Genomic DNA, 18,041 nt, shown 5'->3' on the forward strand with positions numbered 1-18,041 from the left:
CATCCCGTCAGATAGGCTTGGTCTCACATACAGTTATTTGATATAATATTCAGAGTTATGCCGCCAGACAGGCCTGATCTTGTTGTCAGATTAAGATACGACCATTCTTTTATCATTGATAATAGTTCTGAATATCATCCGTTAGAGAGTTTGATCTCAAATCCTGTCAGTCGAAAGTAATAAACATCAGAATTCATTCCTTGATGTAAGTACATCCAAATTCTCAGTTATCAGTATCAGATGAGTCAGTTATTCAGTATCTCAGTGTCAGTAGTAAATCCAGTCTGCAGTAAAATGGTATCCGAGTTTCAGTATCTAGAGATGCGATGATTGTGTTTATATCTTGTGCATTCACATATGTGTTCTCGTGCGGTATTTTCATAATTTATTCAGTTTAGCTATTGAGCACGCATAAGCCCTTGCATTTAGCCCTACCCCGTCTACATACTCAGTACATTCCTGTACTGACGCATTTGCACTATGGTGTTTTATTTGGCACCATAGGTTCAGAGGCACAGGATCTAGAGTATCCTCAGCAGTTCATTCCCAATCAGCAGCAGTAGCAGTTATCCTCAGCAGTTCATTCCTAATCAGCAGCAGTAGCAGTGAATCCTCTTCTTTCGAGGACGAATCTCAGTTTATTATTACTGCTTCAGACTTTATTTATTTTCAGTTGACGGAGTTAGTTGGGGACCTGTCCCATCAACTCCACAGTTCAGACAGTTCAGCGGTTTTTCAGATAGATGTATTAGTATTCAGTTTGCAGTTTTGAGTATTCATAAATGTGTTGAACCTTATGGCTAGTTTCCGCATTTACTTCAGATATTATGCAGTGTACAGGTACAGATATCAGTAAAGGGTTAGCTTGTGGTCCTTCGGGGTCATAAGCACCGTGTGACGTCTAGGGATGGGATCTTGCGGCGTTACAGCATTGGCTCTTTAAAGTTAGTCAAACTTTCTTCTATGCTCATTACAGGGAAAACCAATAATGAGGCATAGTGACCCAAATCATCTATCTGCTCCAGATATTGCTCTTAGTACAAAAACCCAAATATGAAAGTTGACCCCTTAATAAAGAGATGTGAAATGGACAATGTTGTGACATAATTTAGCAATCGAACATTCTATAAGTGATTTCAAGATATTTTCTTACTATAACCAGTATATTATTGAAATATTATTCACCTGCACACCAGAAAATTTTAAATATAATACAGCACTCAGACTTTATGCAAGTAATACATAAAAAAAAAAGGCAGTCCGGTGCACTAAAGCTACCGCTATGCGCGGTGTCCGGGGAAGGGCCCCACCACAAGGGTGTATCGTATGCAGCCTTACTTTGCATTTCTGCCAGAGGCTGTTTCCAAGGCTTGAACCCGTGACCTCCTGGTCATATGGTAGCAACTTTACCAGTCCTTAACTAGTATAGTTGTTACTGGTATAGGCCTATTGCTTTAATCTATATACAAGTTATCAACCAAGCTATATGTTGTCAATATTTTAAATTATCCAACAGAAAAGACTGTATATTCTCAAATCACCCCCACTTTCACGAAATCTAGTATTTTATTAGTTGAAATTTCTTTACTAGTTTCATCTGCATATAAAAAAGAAAATTATGAAGAAACAAAGATTTGTCAGTATCTGTTACATAATGCATCTGGACATCCTAGAATGAATGTAGACGCCCGTTTGTATAATGCACATAGCCTATGTAGCCTAGCATATATATAGAAGTTCATGGAATTTTTTGTTTATTTCTTTCCTTTACTAGAGTTCAATGTATATGTATGTGTCCCTCGCATTATGAAACAGAGATATGGAAATTACTCCATTACCTTGTTCAGACCCCCGCCTTTACCCACGACTAGGCCAAGGAGTTCTACCTTTGTAGACGCCAAGTAGTTGAGAGTAGAGCTTGTATCTATCATAGCCCGAATGGCTCTCCATTGACTCTTATTTGGATGTACATTAGAGTCTTCTCTTGGTTGGCGTGGGGAGCCTCATCCGTCTTTGTCTTTCTTTTCTTGGAAGTTGGACATAGGTCCTTTTGCTTACAGATGCAGGTACTAGTTTCTTCGAAGGCCTCAGAAATGGAACAAACAAGTGCATTGAAGGAACCTATGGATTCCGTCTGATCAATATCATCCTCTTCCAGTGAGGCCCACCGCAATCGTGACACTCTACGGGAGCCCTTGGTTTCTTCTAACGGTCATTGTTGTGAGATGCATCACTATGACACCCAAGCGGAAACCCTGATATTTACTTGCACTCTGCCACTTTTGTTAAACCACCCCAACTTCTGTTGGGACCACCAGAACCAACATTACTAGATTGACTCCTCTTGAATCCTCCCGGACAAGTTGTTGAGGCTTGTCCTTCCTCGATTTGCATTTGATATTCCACTATGCATTCAGCAGCTTGGATAGCCTTGGGCAACCTATCAACCGTTTACATTTGCAGTTCCATGCGGGCATAAGGTTTCAACCCTTCCATGAATGTAAAGTGCTTGTCTTTCTTGCCCATGTCTCGAATATTCGAATATTCAGCATGAGTGCAGAGAACTCACCCACATAATCTCGTACTGACCTAGTTTGGCGCAGCTCTTGGAGCTTCCTCCATGCATTGTATTCCATATTTTCGGGAAAGAACGGTAAGCATATAGCTTCCTTTAGATCTTCCCATTTCTCAAGAGTATATTCACCAACACTGATGGCTTCATACTTCACTCGCCACCATAGCTTAAGATCACCTTGAAGATACATGTCAGCAGTTGCTACCTTCTTCGTTTCTTACAACTCTTCCATGGCATTAAAGTACTGGTCAATGTGAAAACGAAGTTCTCCATTTCTTTGGCATTTCGAGCTCCGTGGTAGGGCTTTGGATCTAGGATCTTGATTTTCAGTGTCATGGGAGCGAGCTTCACAGCACCCCACCCCCATGAGATTGCCACCTTCTCGAAGTAGGCCCTATAGTACGCGATGACAACATTGAGTTGGTTAGTTAAGTTGTCTATGGTTTGCTACATAGCAATCACCTTGTTTGTCTCGTGTCATGTGAGCTAAATCCTTGGTCCGCTCCAGTCCGCTCCTACTGGAGCACCTCAAATTTGTCCAAAATTTAGGTTGCCTCCACGGCTGCTATTTGATGGCTACCTTCAAGTCTCAGTTGATGTTCTCGATGTCTCCCTCGGCCTATGGTCCAGGTCATCCAACCTTTCCTCAAGGCTGGTTTCAGGTCAGGAACGACATTCATGAGGCGTTGTAGTTCCTTGACCTCCCATTCAACAGTCGCGTCCACCAGCTATGGTCAACAAGGATGATAGTAGTAATGTGTTCCTCATTTGATGTTGAGCCTAGGCTCTAATACTAACTATTACGTGGCACCTTCCTGAGACTTCCTGGAAGGGTGACATAAGGCTAAGCAACCCTTGTCTGTGTGGTTACTATCTGCCAACTGGGTCCCTCCGTATGCTAGACTAGACTGTCAGTGTAGTATGGAAAAACCAATGACAAGAGCGATTAAGGGAACAGAAGAGAGTGAGCAAAAGCTTGATTGAACTAATGAAAGCTAATACAGAAAGACGACACAGTGTTGAAGGGGAGAGATACTGGTACAGAGAATTGTTTGCTTGCTTGAACATTTGATTGCTTGATCCCCCTAATAATGATTTAAAAAGAAAATCAAAGTGACATGTATTGACATAAATAAGCTAGAAAATCGTAATGGAAATACAGGAAGGAAATTACTCTATATTTACATTGAATGGGACCTAAACTTCTACAAAGGAAAAATAAGTCTAGTGGAGGCAGTTGGAGGGGTCGTGTCCTTGTCTTAGGTATCAGGATCTGCGCGGGGCATGGCTGCACCAACACTGACTATAGGGCATTGGCCGCTGGGACTGACGATTGGCGCGTACCAGGGCGCAGCCTATTGAGGGGTGTTGTTGGTGTTTGCCTGCGGTTGGGCGTTGGTGAGGATTATAGATGGGGCGACATAGGCACAGTCGCATTTGTCAATTGGCACACCATAGGACCGTCCATGGAGCTAGGTCCCATGGGCTGTAATAAAGGTGATGGGGCATGGCTAGAAAGTTGTCCATGACACATTTACCATGTTTGTTAGTGGTATCTCTTACAGTGTTCTCTTCCCAAACAAGTCACTATTTAAAGTGGAACCTAAGGTGTTTGGGAGCACATGTCATGTTTGAGATGTTCGACCATTAGTTATTAAGTTGGACCCCAAGGCCTTGAAGTGTGATTTCTTAGGCAATTCTTGTTTTTCAGAAAGGATATTGTTGTTACTGGGGTCAGAGAATATCTGGTGTCAACTGGTGTGGCCTTCTCGGAGACCACTCCATTCTTTTTGCATTTCCTATTTCTACAAGTTAGGGGGAAGATGAGTGGTTAGTTACCAGGTCATCACAAAACAATCAGATGATGTTTCTTATACATCACCCAATCCTTCAATTGAGCAGCAGTTCCATTTGCTATAGCAAGATCACCCGTTGTTCCGGTTTACACTAGGAGGCTAGAGACAAATGATACATGTCTTGTACCAATTCCTTCGTCATCGGATCCTTCTTCACCTGATTGTCTGGAAACGTTGGCCTTCCTATTGCTCTTCACAAAGGTACACGTAATTACAAATCTGTGTTGCTGATTGTTTTACATGACCACTTACTTATCTCCTGCATCTAGATATGATTGCATCTCTAGACTCCAATTCTGTACCCAAAAGAGTGAAGAAGGCTTCGAATAATCCCCAATGGTTTGAAGCAATGCTTGATGAAACACATGCCTTAGATGAAAACCATACTTGGGATTACTGGATTTACTTAATGTAAAGAAAACAGTGGGATGCAAGTGGGTCTTCGCGATTAAAGTTAATCCAGATGGCTCAGTCAGAGACTTAATGTCATACTTGTAGCAAAAGGGTATACGCAGACTTAGGGGTGGGATTATTCAAGACACCTCCCAATAGCCAAATTCTCTTGTCGCGTGTTCGTTTCTCTAAATGCTTCTGAGAATTGGCCTTTGCGCCAGTTGGATATTATGAATGCATTCCTTCATGGCGATCTCCATGAAGAGGTTTGCTGCTCAAGGGGGGGAGGGGGGGTTGAAAAAGAGCAAATGTGATTATTCGGTCTTCTATAGGCCATCAACAATTCGATCCATTCTCCTTGTTGTACACTTCAAGACATTGAAAAGAAGTGATTATGCAGGAATCTTTTTTCTCAAGTCTTTCTTGCATGCTAAGTTTCATACAAAAGACTTTGGACAACTGAAATTCTTCTTGGGAGTAGAAATAGAAGTAAGAAGGAGATTTTTCTATCTAAGAGAGTACATTCTTGACCTATTAGAAAAAACTGAAAAGCTGGTTGCTAAGCATTATAGTACTCCAATGGTTCCTAATGTACATCTTATGAAAGATGATGGTTATGCATTTGATGATCGAGAGAGATAAAAGAGGTTAGTTGGGTAATTAAACTACCTTACTATGACTCGTCCAGATATTGCCTTTGCAGTAAATTTGGTTCTTTAGTTCATGTCCGCACCCACAATCAGACATTGGACAGCTTCAAAACAAATCCTATGTTATTTAATAGGAGCCCTGAACTGAGCAATATATAGTAATTATGGGCATTCACATATTAAGTGTTTTGCAGATCTTGATTAGGCTGGATTCAATATTGAGAGAAAGTCTACTACCGGCTACTGTCAGAACTTAGTATCATGGAGAACAAAATATTGTAGCAAAGTCCAATGCAGAATCTCGATACATAGCTATGGACTGTGGCACAATTTACACGTTAGATTAGGTGGGTACATCATCTGTCAACTGAAATTTGGTTGAAGCATACTACCCTGGAAAAACTTTGGTGTGATAATCAAGCTGCTATAGAATGCATTTAGACATCCTTAATGAATGTAGACACCCTTTAGTATAATGAACATAGACTAGCATACATATAGGGATTCTTTTTTTTTTTTTTTGATAAGGTATATAATTTTATTAACAATTGAGGAAACCCCGTATACAAGTCATATACCAAAAGGAGAGAACCTACATCAAAATATGATTCTCAATAAAAAAGTCCAGTCCTCTAAACAAATAGGAAACCCAAAAGTACACCAAAAATAAACTAGAGAGAAAACACTACTTTGCATTTTACAAAATCTAGTTCCACCCCTTCAATGGCCCTCATATTTCTTTGTTTCCAAATGACCCACATGATAGTTAATAGGGTAACGCTCCATATGCTCGAGCATCTCTTCCCTCTTCTATGGGTCCAACTTTGCAAAGCTTCCTTCACTGTACCCAGCATCACCCATTGCATCCCAAACCAATTAAGGGCCACCCTCCAAAGCCGGCTAGCTACCATACAATGCAAAAGAAGATGATCTACATTTTCGCCCCGACTCTTACACAAAGCACCAACTAACACAGGTAATGCTCCTCTTTCACAGATTCTCCGTTGTTAAGATCGCAACCCTAGCCGCTAACCATTCAAAAAACCTAACCTTCGTTGGAGTTCAGGGATCCAAATTGAAACACGTGGGAAAGAACATTCCTCTCACAAGTAACCTCTTATAACAAGAGCTCATTGTGAATAAACCATCTCCACTCTCCCTACATGCAATGAGTTGTTTGGTGTATCAAGCCCATACAACAACTCCATCAAATTGTGGAACTCTTCCATTTCCCAATCTTGTATGTTCCTTGTCAATCTTAAGTCCCAATGGAACGCACCCTCATGAGACCTATCAATTTGTTGGACTATCATCTATCTTTGGCTTGAGATGTGATATAGATCAGAAAAGGCTTCCTTCAACTCAATCTCCATACACCATTTACGCGCCCAGAAATACATATAGGGATTCATGAAATCTTCTTTTAATTTCTTTCCCTAATCAGAGTTCAATGTATATGTATGTGTACCTATCACATTATGGAATAGACAACAAGGAAATTACTCCATTACCTTGTTCAGTAATAGTATCCACCTGTATCATTACAAAAAGCTCTTGTTGCATTGGGCTAATAAATGAGTTTTCAACATGACATGCCATCATGATTTTAAGTTCTGAAGTGTTAATTCAGTAACATATTAACTAGAGTGAAATAATTGTTAAAAGAAGGCTGTTTTGCTGACCTTGAGTCATCATGGGAACAAAATGCTACATCAGAGAAACCTTTATGAGCATTATATCCATGAACAGAGATGGTACGCCTTTTCCTTAATACCTACACAAGTAATAACAGAAGGCAAAAGAACAGCAATCCACTTCAGATCATTTTGAGTAAACTACTTTATCTGCACTTTTGGGCTTGGTGGATGATAAAATTTAGATAGCTATGACAGTTGAAGCAACTATACATTTTCTCTTGAAGAACAGAATGTAATTGTTTGAAACTCTATTGAAACAGAAGATGGTACTTACTTCAACCGGTTCTGAAGATACATAACCGATGTCAAATATACATACTTCTGAACTTTTCATAGAAGTGCAAGCAACCTGATTTTGAGAAAATAAGAGGTGTTAATTCTAAAGTCCAACTAAAAGCCATACATTCCAGAGAGAACAAGATGTAAAACTAATCAAACTTGAGAGAAGAAAAACTGACCTTAAAAGGGAAAGTTTCCTATCAGCTACACAAAATTTATGTGGTGCTAATTAGTGCCTATATGGGATTGCTTTTTTCTCCAAAAAAAAAAAAAAATATGATGTTTGGTAAACTTACAAAAGTACTTTTAAAAAGAAGCACAAGCAGAAAGTTATTTTTTTCATGACAAAAATATCCCTAGCGCACACACGCGCGCATCAATATATCCCTTATTAATTAATTAACATATCTTATAAGTTTGATTTTAATATTTTATACTTCATATTTACATAATAATTCTTTATTTTATTTTATGATTTATATATTATTATTTTATTCCTCACTCCTTTTCTTTATATAAAATCGAATATCTTTGATGGTGATCATCGAAGAATATATAACTCTTTATTTTTTATTATTAATGAGAATAAATGACAGAAGAATCACGTTGCAAGATCAAATGGTATTTTTCCAACATTTGAAAATATTTTTAAGTAATATTTAAATTATTATAGTAATATTATATCATTATTTAATATTTTTCAATGTATCTATGTATATAGCTATTGATTGAAAATTTTATAGTACGCACTTTTTAATCAAATAAAAATAAAAATTTTAATTTAAAATATTATAATAGATATTTAAAGTAAAATGGCGGTAAAAGTCTATTGATACGTGTCTTTTTTGTCATTTGTCGCTTAAAAGCACTTCTTGAAAAAGACTATCCAAACACAATTTGTTTATCAGAAACACTTTTCAAATAAATTTACCAAACACAAATTGTTTTTTTTTTCAAAAGCACTTTTCTAAAAAGTCGATTTATAAAAGTACTTCTCAAATAAGAAGTTTTTTATCAGCAATCCAAAACGGGCTCTTAGTTGAACTAAGGTCTTATTTGTTTGCACTTAACAAAAATCTAAATCATTCAGATCTTAGTCATTAAGGGGTGTATAAAAATATTGTTGAATAAGGTGTGTTAGTAATGCTGACATTAGTAAAGCTGGTACTAGTTATGTTGGCATTAGTTATGCTGAGATTTTTCTCATGCACGATTTGATTTGGTGTATTAAAAATAATATACATTGCATATTTCTAAAAGAAATTAATTATTTACAAAATACCCTCTACAAATATAGTGAAAATGACGTAGAAAAGATTTTGAGGGGCAAGTGTGTTTTTACTCATGCTAATGCATGCATTAAGAACTCCCTCGACAAGCATGACAAGACTCCTACCCGACTAACCTTCTACCCTAATACGTGTCCTCCACACCCTCCTATCTAAGGTCATGTCCTCGAAAACCTGAAACTGCTTTATATCTTATCTAATCACCTCTCCACAATACTTCTTCGGTCTACCTCTACCTCTTCTCATACCAACTATGTCCAACCTCTCGCACCTCCTCACTGGGGCGTACCACTCGCCTCCTCACATGTCCAAACCATCTCAATCTCGCTTCCCTCACTTGTCCACCATGGAGGTCACTCCCACCTTATCTCGAATATCCTCAGTCCTTAATCTTATCGCACCTAGTATGTGTTAGAGTGGGTAAAAGTTCCATACTAGTTGGGAAATAGACAGGTGATTTGCTTATATAGACTTGGGCAATCCTCCCCTTATGAGCAAGCTTTTGGGGTGTGAATTAGGTCCAAGACCAAATTTTACATTGTATTAGAGAATTGGTGAGAAAAATATCATTGTGCATCCCAGTGAAATCAGATGTTGTGAAGTTCTCCAATGACCTAAGAAGCTCCCATATAAATAATATTTTTCGTCGGTGCTCTTAAAAAACCAACACCACCACTAGGTTCAAAAATCCCCGACAAGCAAACTCCAGTCAGACTCACCGAAAATAGGTGTACAGCACGCCTTCGCGTGCTGCCAGAAGAAAATCTCCAACGAGCGCGTCAGATTCACGCGTAGAAACGTGCAACATTTCCTGACCACTTTTTCGGCAATTTTTTTTCCCATTAGAATCACATTTTCATGCTGAGGCTGACTATATAATTATATTTTATTCTGAGGAACTTCTGGCTATCGAAGTTTTCCGGCGACATCGACTTCTTTTTTTCAAATTTCGGCAACATATTTCCAAACTTTTGCTAGATTTAGTCCTATGATTAAGTCAGAACCCTTAATGAGGAGATCATAAAATCAAACGTCATATTCCATGAAGAATCAACGAGGGAGAGGTTGTTTGGGAAGATCTCGACCTAGGTGTAGTTAATGTAAAAGGTTTGGCCACACTCGTGACATATGTTATTCTCTACCTAAGTGAGTGATTATTAGTGGCGGAGCCAGAATTAATACTAAGGGGGTTCAAAAATTGAAAAAGTGAATGTATGAACAAACCGAAGGGGGTTCAACTTCTACTATATATACATAAAAATTATTTTAGCCATATCTAAATAGTATCATTTTTCACCAAAGGGGGTTCGAATAAACGAAGTAGTAGTAAGGTTGGAGTCCCATGTTATTTGTAAGAGGGATAGTTTTAAGTATTTCGAGTCCATGATTTAGGGGAATGGTGAGATTGATAAGGATGTCTCCAATATGTGTGTTGTGCGATAAGAAAGTGCCGCCCAAGCTTAAAGGAAAATACTACAGAGTGGCAGTCCATCCAGCCATGCTGCATGGAGCGGAATGTTGGCCAGTGAAGAACTCCCAAATTCAAAAGTTGAAGGTGGCGGAAATGCGGATGTTGCATCGGATGTGTAGGCTTACTAAGAGTGATAGGGTTGGGAATGAGATTATCCGGGAGAAGGTTAGAGTGGCTTCAGTGAAGGATAAGTTGCGGGAAAGTAGGTTGAGATGGTTCGGTCACGTGATGAGGAGGGGCACGGATGCCCCAATTTATAGGTGTGAGAGGTTAGCTTTGGATGGTTTCAGACGAGGTAAGGGTAGACAGAAGAAATACTGAAGAGAGGTGATTAGACATGACATGGAGCAGTTACAGCTTACTATGGACATGACCCTAGATAGGAAGGGTCTAAAGGACGCAAATTAAGATAGAAGGCTGGGCGTATGGGTGGATCGTTGTCAGTAATTAGGAGAGCTTTGGGGTAGCCGGGTTGGTAGTCCTAGGGCTATTCCCATAGGTTGGAGCTGCAAGTAGGAGAGTATGGGGGTGCAGCGGGTTCGTCGTATTTCTGTTATGCCATCTTGTTTCATGCTTTATTACGAATTTACTACTATTCTTTGTTCTTGTTATGTCATCTTGTTTCATGCTTTCTTACGAACTTGTTTACTATTCCTTATCTTCGGAAACAATCTTGCTACTTCTCTGGAAGTAGTGGTATGGACTAGGTACATCTTACCCTCCCCAAACCCCACTATGTGGGAATACACTGGGTTTGTTGTTGTTGTTGGGGTTCGAATGAACCCCCTACAGCAAAGATGGCTCCGCCCCTGGTTATTGTAATAGACTTGGACATACTCGTGACATGCGTTACTCTTTGTATGGTCAACCACCTAAAAATATTCATGTTGCTCATTCTAACACCACAGGTAATCAATGGGTGTATTTATCTAAAAAGGAATATAATGAGTTTATTCAGTTTCGAACAAGTTAGAAGATATCTCTACCATTAGCCTCAACTGCACAATCTCCTACCGTTGGATCATGAATTGTGGACTCTAGCGCTTATGATCATATTTCTGGTGATAAATCACTTTTATCGAATATTGTTTATTCACAGTCTCTTGCCACTGTCACTTTAGCCAATGGTAACCAAACCAAAGCAAAATGAGTTGGACAAGCTACTCCCCTATACTCTATCACTTTAAATTTTGTTCTTTATGTCCTTGGTTGTCTTTTTAATATTGCATCAGTCAGTCATTTGACTTGTGTCCTAAATTGTGGCATACTATTTCTTGAGGACTCTTTTTATCACGCATGACTATAGTACAGGACAAACAATTAGTGTAGGATATGAATCACAAGGCCTTTACTACCTTAACTCTCCTAACTCCTCCATAGCATGTCCAATTACAGATTCTTCGGGCATAATTCACAAACGTTTAGGTCATCCTAGTTTGTTCAAACTAAAAAAGATGGTGTCTAGTTTGTCTAGTCTATCCACATTACATTGTGAGTCGTGGCAACTTGGGAAACACACCCGAACTACCTTTCAACGTAGTACTACGAATCGTGCAGAATCTATCTTTTCCTTAGTTCACTCTGATATTTGGGGTCCTAGTAGAATCACATCGACCTCAAGGTTTCGTTATTTTGTTAGCTTCACTGATGATTATTCAAGATATAGTTGGATTTTTTTTAATGAAAGATTGCTCTAAATTGTTTCCTATATTCAAGAGTTATTGTGCTGAAATATAAAATCAATTCGGCCTCTCTATTCGTACCTTTCGTAGTGACAACGCCTAAGAATATATGTCCTCCCAGTTTCAACAATTTATGACTCATTAAGGAATTATTCATCAGACTTCTTGTCCGTATACCCCTCAATAAAATAGAGTAGCAGAGAGGAAGAATAGGCACCTCATCAAGACTACTCTTACTCTTCTCACTCAATCCCATATTTCGCTGCATTTTTTAGGCAATGTAGTTATCTCATCTTGCTATTTAATTAATCGAATGCCCCCATCTTCCATTCAAAATTAAATTCCTTATTCAATATTGTTTCCTTAGTCACCTCTATACTCTCTTCCTCCTTGTATCTTTGGGAGTACATGTTTTGTTCATAACTTCAAACCAGGGAAAGATAAATTAACCCCTAGTGCTTTCAAATGTATTTTTCTTGGTTATTCTTAGTACAAAAAGGATATCATTGTTGCTTACCGTTCATTGAGTCTCAAGCTTACTTTACATCTTTCTTCTAACCCTGATCATCCTAACATGTCTAAGGCTATATTGACTTTTGAGGAACCTACCATTACTTCTACATCTCCATCCATAGTGCCACCAGTCTTACTTGTAACGACTTTTGAGGAATCTACAATACCTTCTAAAACTCCATCTACAGTGCCACCACTCCTGACTTATCATCACCGTGCACGTACAACATTAAGCTCAGATGATTCCCGACCTGCACCTGACCCTACACCTACTACAGACTTGTCTCCTCCGATTGCACTTCGAAAAGGTATGCAGTCCACTCGTAATACTAACCCTCATTATACCCTTTTAAGTTATCATCGTCTATTATCACCCCATTATCTCTTTATATAATTTTTGTTCTCTGTCTCCATTCCTAAGTCCACAAAAGAAACACTTTCTCATCCGGGATCGCGACAGGTTATCATTGACGAGATGTATGCTTTACATACAATTGGTACTTAGGAGTTTGTTCCTTTCCCTTCAAGTAAATCAACCATTGATTGTCGTTAGGTTTATGCAGTGAAAATTGGTCCGAAAGGCCAAATTAATCGACTTAAGGATTGCCTTGTCATCACGGGGTACACTCAGATATTTGGGCTTGACTATGGTAGTACTTTCTCTCTCGTGGCTAAAATAGCATGTGTTCGCCTTTTTCTATCCTTGGTTGTTCGACACTGACCTCTTTTTCAGTTGGATATTAAGAATGCTTTTCTCCATGATGACCTTAAGAAGGAGGTTTATATGGAACAACCACCTGATTTTGTTGCTTAGGGGGAGTGATACAAGCCAAGTCGGCGTTAACCTTTCAAAACCTATGATTCAAGACCAACACAAAGAGATCCAAGCCATTATCATTCCAAGGATGCAAGGACAAATTTGGGGGACCTTTTACAAGCCCGCAAGAGTACAATACCATGTGTGCAGGGTAGCTTAGAGACAAGGAAGACATTAGGGAGGTCATTAGAGAGATAAAAAGAACTAGAAGACATTCTGGAGCCATATGCGAGCTAACCTGCGCCCGCAGGTGGCATCTGCTCCCTGACCTACACCAGCAGGTGACGATCAGTGTAGGCAGATGAGTCTAGACGGCAGCTTATTTTTTTTTTTAATGGAAACGGGTCACTTTTGGGTCCATATTTGTAATAAAGGCCCAAGGCTATAAATATTAGGACCTACCTTCATTTTCCTTAGTTTTTAGATAATATTTGATGAATTATACACTTGAGAGTGTGAGAGCTTGGTTAGCTTTTGTTGAACACTTGTTAGAAACGTTGGTTGATAGGTGATATGATTCCTCTCGGTCTTCGTAAGAGGTGATGTTTTTAGGTATTTGAAAGGAAGGTTTTAGGATTTGATACATTCTTCGATTGTCCTTTCTCATATCTTTGTGTCTATCTATCCATCTATCTATCCTTTATTTTTCGCAATTTTGATTCTATCGTTTTTTTTTGTACCTTGTTTCTCTTCTCGTGGTTTGTTCATTAGCATTTGGTATCAGAGCTCAGTTTAGATTCATTCTTACAATTCTAAATCTTAGGTTGTGATATTAAAGGAAAAAAAAAGCGTTAAAAAAGCATTTTCAAAAAAAATCCCAAAAATATTTTCGTTGTTTTGAGTCTTGTTTGAGTTTCCATTGTTAGATTTGTTTGCTTTAGCAATTTTTAGGTCGGAATCTGAGTTTTGGGAGTGTCTGGAGAAGATTTGAAGAAAACCCAGTGCAGAGTTCTTGGGTTTGAAGAAATTTGAAAGTGGGTTCTACCAAAATTGGGATGAAATTGAGGGTTAAGGGTGACTAGAAAATGATTCCCATGTCAACAGGACTCTAGATCTAAAATTTGGTGTTACTTGGAAAGGTTTTGGAAGATCCACCATTTTTTGGGTTTAGAGCTTGAAGAAAATTGCGAGTTTAAAAATTTGAAAATTTTGGTGTGGATGTTAGTGTTAAAAGTTGTTGGAGGTTGTTCCCCACGACTAGAGGAGCCTAAATCTCAAATTTTATTGAATTCCTAGTTAAAATGTGGAAGTTGTGAACTTTGGATCTTCATATTTATTCTTGGTGTTCTTGAAGAATTTTCATATCTTCAAGAAAAAGATTCATAGAAAAAGGTGTTTGATCCAAAAGGAAGGTGTGTGGGGTGTTGGTACAAAAAAATATTCCAAAAAGGGAAGGTACTAGGAAAGAGAGTGCAAGTGGGCCCACAAAAAGTTGGAAATTTGGAGGCTTCAGCTATTCAGTCCGGCCACCTGTGGCCCCATCTGCGTGGGCAGATGACCCATCTGCGCCAGCAGTTTGTAATGCAGGTGACTTCCAAGTTCACTGTTATGACTTGAAAAGCTCCATCTGCGAGGGCATGTGGCCACCTTTGTCCACGCCTCACCAAATCATCTCAAGCACCCAAAATCCCATTTTGCTCAGGTTCCAACATCTTAGTTTCAATTTTTGATTCCTAATCTCATTTCTTGATTCCTAAACTATTAACAACTAGTATTTGATCTACTTAGTTGGTTGATTAGTCTTAGAGTCTATTTTTTTCTTAGTCAGTCTTCTTTGTGTGCTTTTCTAGTTTTATTTCGTAGTTAACTTCTTGATTCAAGTCCTTTTGTTTATAATTGAGTCGTCCGTCTTTCTTTAAACAAGAATCCACTCCGGCCAAGAGTAGCAATTGACACGTGTACGATCGAAGTATAACAAGCTTTCAACATTAGCCGATCCAATTGTGAGGTATGCAAAGGTCAGAATCTTACGAGTGTAGGTAAGGAACTTTTCCTACTAACCTTGTTTGCTCGTTTTGTAGGTACACGAAGTTATAAGGAAGTATGTATAAGATAGCCTCGGATACATGTGACTACAACATAGGAGACTATATTTGTAGTGATGAAGGTTATGGCTATTATGAAGATGGTGATTATGGAGGCTATGAATATAGCCATAATCTTGAGTCGTGTGGGAATGAGAGCTACTATTCCGGGGAAGAATATGGGGCAAATGATTAATCTAGCTCTTATGGTGAATATGGACAGGATGAAGAGCCTTGTGATGGTTCTTATGAGGATGATGGGGCATGTGAAGAGTCTTCCACTTCCCACTTCAAGCATGAAGATAAAGCTTACTCCTATACACCTTGTACAACTTATGGTGGGAATGTTCATAAGACGAGTGAAGATTCGTATTCTTGGTCTTGTTCTTATCCTAGTCAATATGGTGCGAGAGCTTATGCTAGTTCAAGTAGAAGCCATCTGACTGAAAGACGAGAGTGTTTATCTTCAATGTCTAGGGATACTAATCTTATCCTTCTTGTTCTAGTGCACAAAGGTTGGGAAGTAGGAACCAAGGTCGATATGGAGGGAGTAGTAAAAATCGTAATCTCCCTAGAACCCCTCTTCTTATTTTCAAAGAAGAATGTGATCCCGAAGCTTATCTTGATTGGGAATGGCAATGTGATAGGTTTTTCAAAAATTATGATATGAGTGTGGTCGAACAAGCCACATATGCCATTAAGCACCTTCGAGGTCAAGCGTTGAGATGGTGGGAACTTGCAAAAGGTTCCACATGAATATGGAGTGCCTTGAAGAGGTACATGAAGGCCATCTATGTGACGAAAGGGTACACGAAGCTTTATAATATTGATCCGAGAAGACAAGTTGGCACGAGGAAGGTGGATATTTGTGGGGTTTCGGGATGCATTTTTGTTCTCGGTGATTGGTGCTATGCAAACTACATTACTCCCTCTACGGTTAACTATTTGAGAATACCTCGAATGTCAAAATGTTGTCCATATTTCTTGTAAGGCCATAGAGTTGTCTAGAGTGTGAAGGTTTCCTTCATTTGAGATGGATACTATAGAGAAGTTTGGTGTGATGTATTTCCTTTGGACTTTGGACATTTAAGTTTGCGTGCCAATTGGTTTGCAAGGTATGGAGTTCCAAATGAGGAAAATTGGCATATCTTTCTACCTATCCTTCCAATCGTCAAGGAAATAGCACTTGCTCCATACCTAACCAAATTGAAAGGCAAAAGATTGAGAGTAGTAAGGGAGTGCAAAGTAGTAACCCAAGAATGGAAAAAAAAGAGGTTGTGAAGAGTGAAGTGAAGGGGTTGCCACAAATTCAATCTCACTCTTTATTTTGTCCTTCTCTTAGTGAGGACACTTGTGTAGGTACAATCGCGGAGAATGAAGGAACACAAGTTCCCAACAAAGAGTCAACATCTACGGATGTGATGGAAGAGACAACTTTTTATCTCTCGGGAGTAAGAGCCTTGCCCTAAGGAAAAGAAGAATTTTCTCATGAGCTTCAAGGTAACAAAGCTAACTCTTGCACTTTAGTAAATATGAAAGATCATTGTGTGAATAGTAGCCAATTGAGTGTGAGTGATAGCTTATCTATATGTGAGCCTAATGATCCTTTGCTTCGTGTTGATAATATACATGTTGAGAGTGTAGATACATTAGTTGATCCTATTGATGATCGAATTGACTCTTCTTATAAGATCAATTTGAATCTACCTAGTCTTAAAGCCTTTGTGTTGAATGATAGTACATTGTCTTGTGAAAATTGTGTTGATCAACTTGCTTGTGAATCTAGTCCACTACTTGAGGATGTTTGTGATGTGATTAGTGAACCTCAAGTTAGTGATGATGTGAAAAATGTTGATCGTTTGAATAGGAGTGACCCTTTGAGCAAGCCTCTTGATGAGGATCCTATTACTTGCTTTGCCAATATGGATGATCATGTGTTTGGAACTTCTTCAAAACTTGATAATTATTTTTTGAGAGTGAACTTACATGTTATAATTCTCCTTCTTTGATTGATCCTTCTCTCTTTAAGTATAATATTTGGTTTGAAGATGATGAAATCACTCCTAGTAAACTACCTAGGTATAGATCATGTTAATGATGTAGGTCTTCTTGAGGGCTATACTCAATATAACAACCCCCCATGGTGTGACAACATTCCTTCTAAAGATAAAAATCTCTTCTTGGAAAATGAGAGTACTTTTATGAGGAAGAATTGTGAAGAAATGAAAGGTGGTCTTTGTTTTCCAATTATTTCTTCTTATTTGAGTGTTCCAATTCTTGAGTATACTCTTGATAATGTTCTTGAGCATAATAGTGAGCATGCCCTTGAGAACACCTTAGATGAAATCAATTTGCGAGACACCTTTATCTACTCTTTATTTGCTTATAATATTGCCTGTGGTTGTGTGGAGTGTATATTTTCTAGTGATATTTGCAATATCGGCACCCTTGGGGAAAATGGGTATTGCCCAAGTTTATGGATACTTCTTTCATTCGACCCCGGTGACCATTTGGAGAGTGGTGGTTTTAATACACTTGTCTTAATGCTTGGTCAAGACAACAAATGAAATTTGATCAAGGATATTGACACTTACATGTGTATCCGTAGGCTTTTAAAGGTCGTAAAGGTCACATCTTTGTTTGGTGAACATAGTAGTAACACTTCCTTGCCTTCATGTGAAAATTGCTTGGTGTTATTACTTAATAACATTGTGAGCTTAAATGTCATTTGTTCATTGACTTGTTGTATTTGACCCCGGTGGTGAATTGCGAGTAATCCCATTCTAAAAGATAGC

General features: G+C 38.7%; 1 protein-coding gene across 4 annotated transcripts in view; it reads right to left on the reverse strand.

Annotated features, from left to right (window-relative positions):
• Positions 1–18,041, reverse strand: part of LOC107854432 — a 54,597-nt gene that overhangs the window by 26,619 nt on the left and 9,937 nt on the right. For all 4 annotated transcript variants that reach the window (XM_047399111.1, XM_047399113.1, XM_047399112.1 and 1 more), the window contains 2 exons: positions 7,446–7,520; positions 7,157–7,248 (listed from right to left, as the gene is read on the reverse strand). In XM_047399111.1, coding sequence (XP_047255067.1) covers positions 7,157–7,248; positions 7,446–7,520 — 167 coding nt within the window. The remainder of the gene's footprint in view (positions 1–7,156; positions 7,249–7,445; positions 7,521–18,041) is intronic.

The sequence above is a fragment of the Capsicum annuum genome, chromosome 11, assembly GCF_002878395.1.
Source record: "Capsicum annuum cultivar UCD-10X-F1 chromosome 11, UCD10Xv1.1, whole genome shotgun sequence".
Classification (NCBI taxonomy): Eukaryota; Viridiplantae; Streptophyta; class Magnoliopsida; order Solanales; family Solanaceae; genus Capsicum; species Capsicum annuum.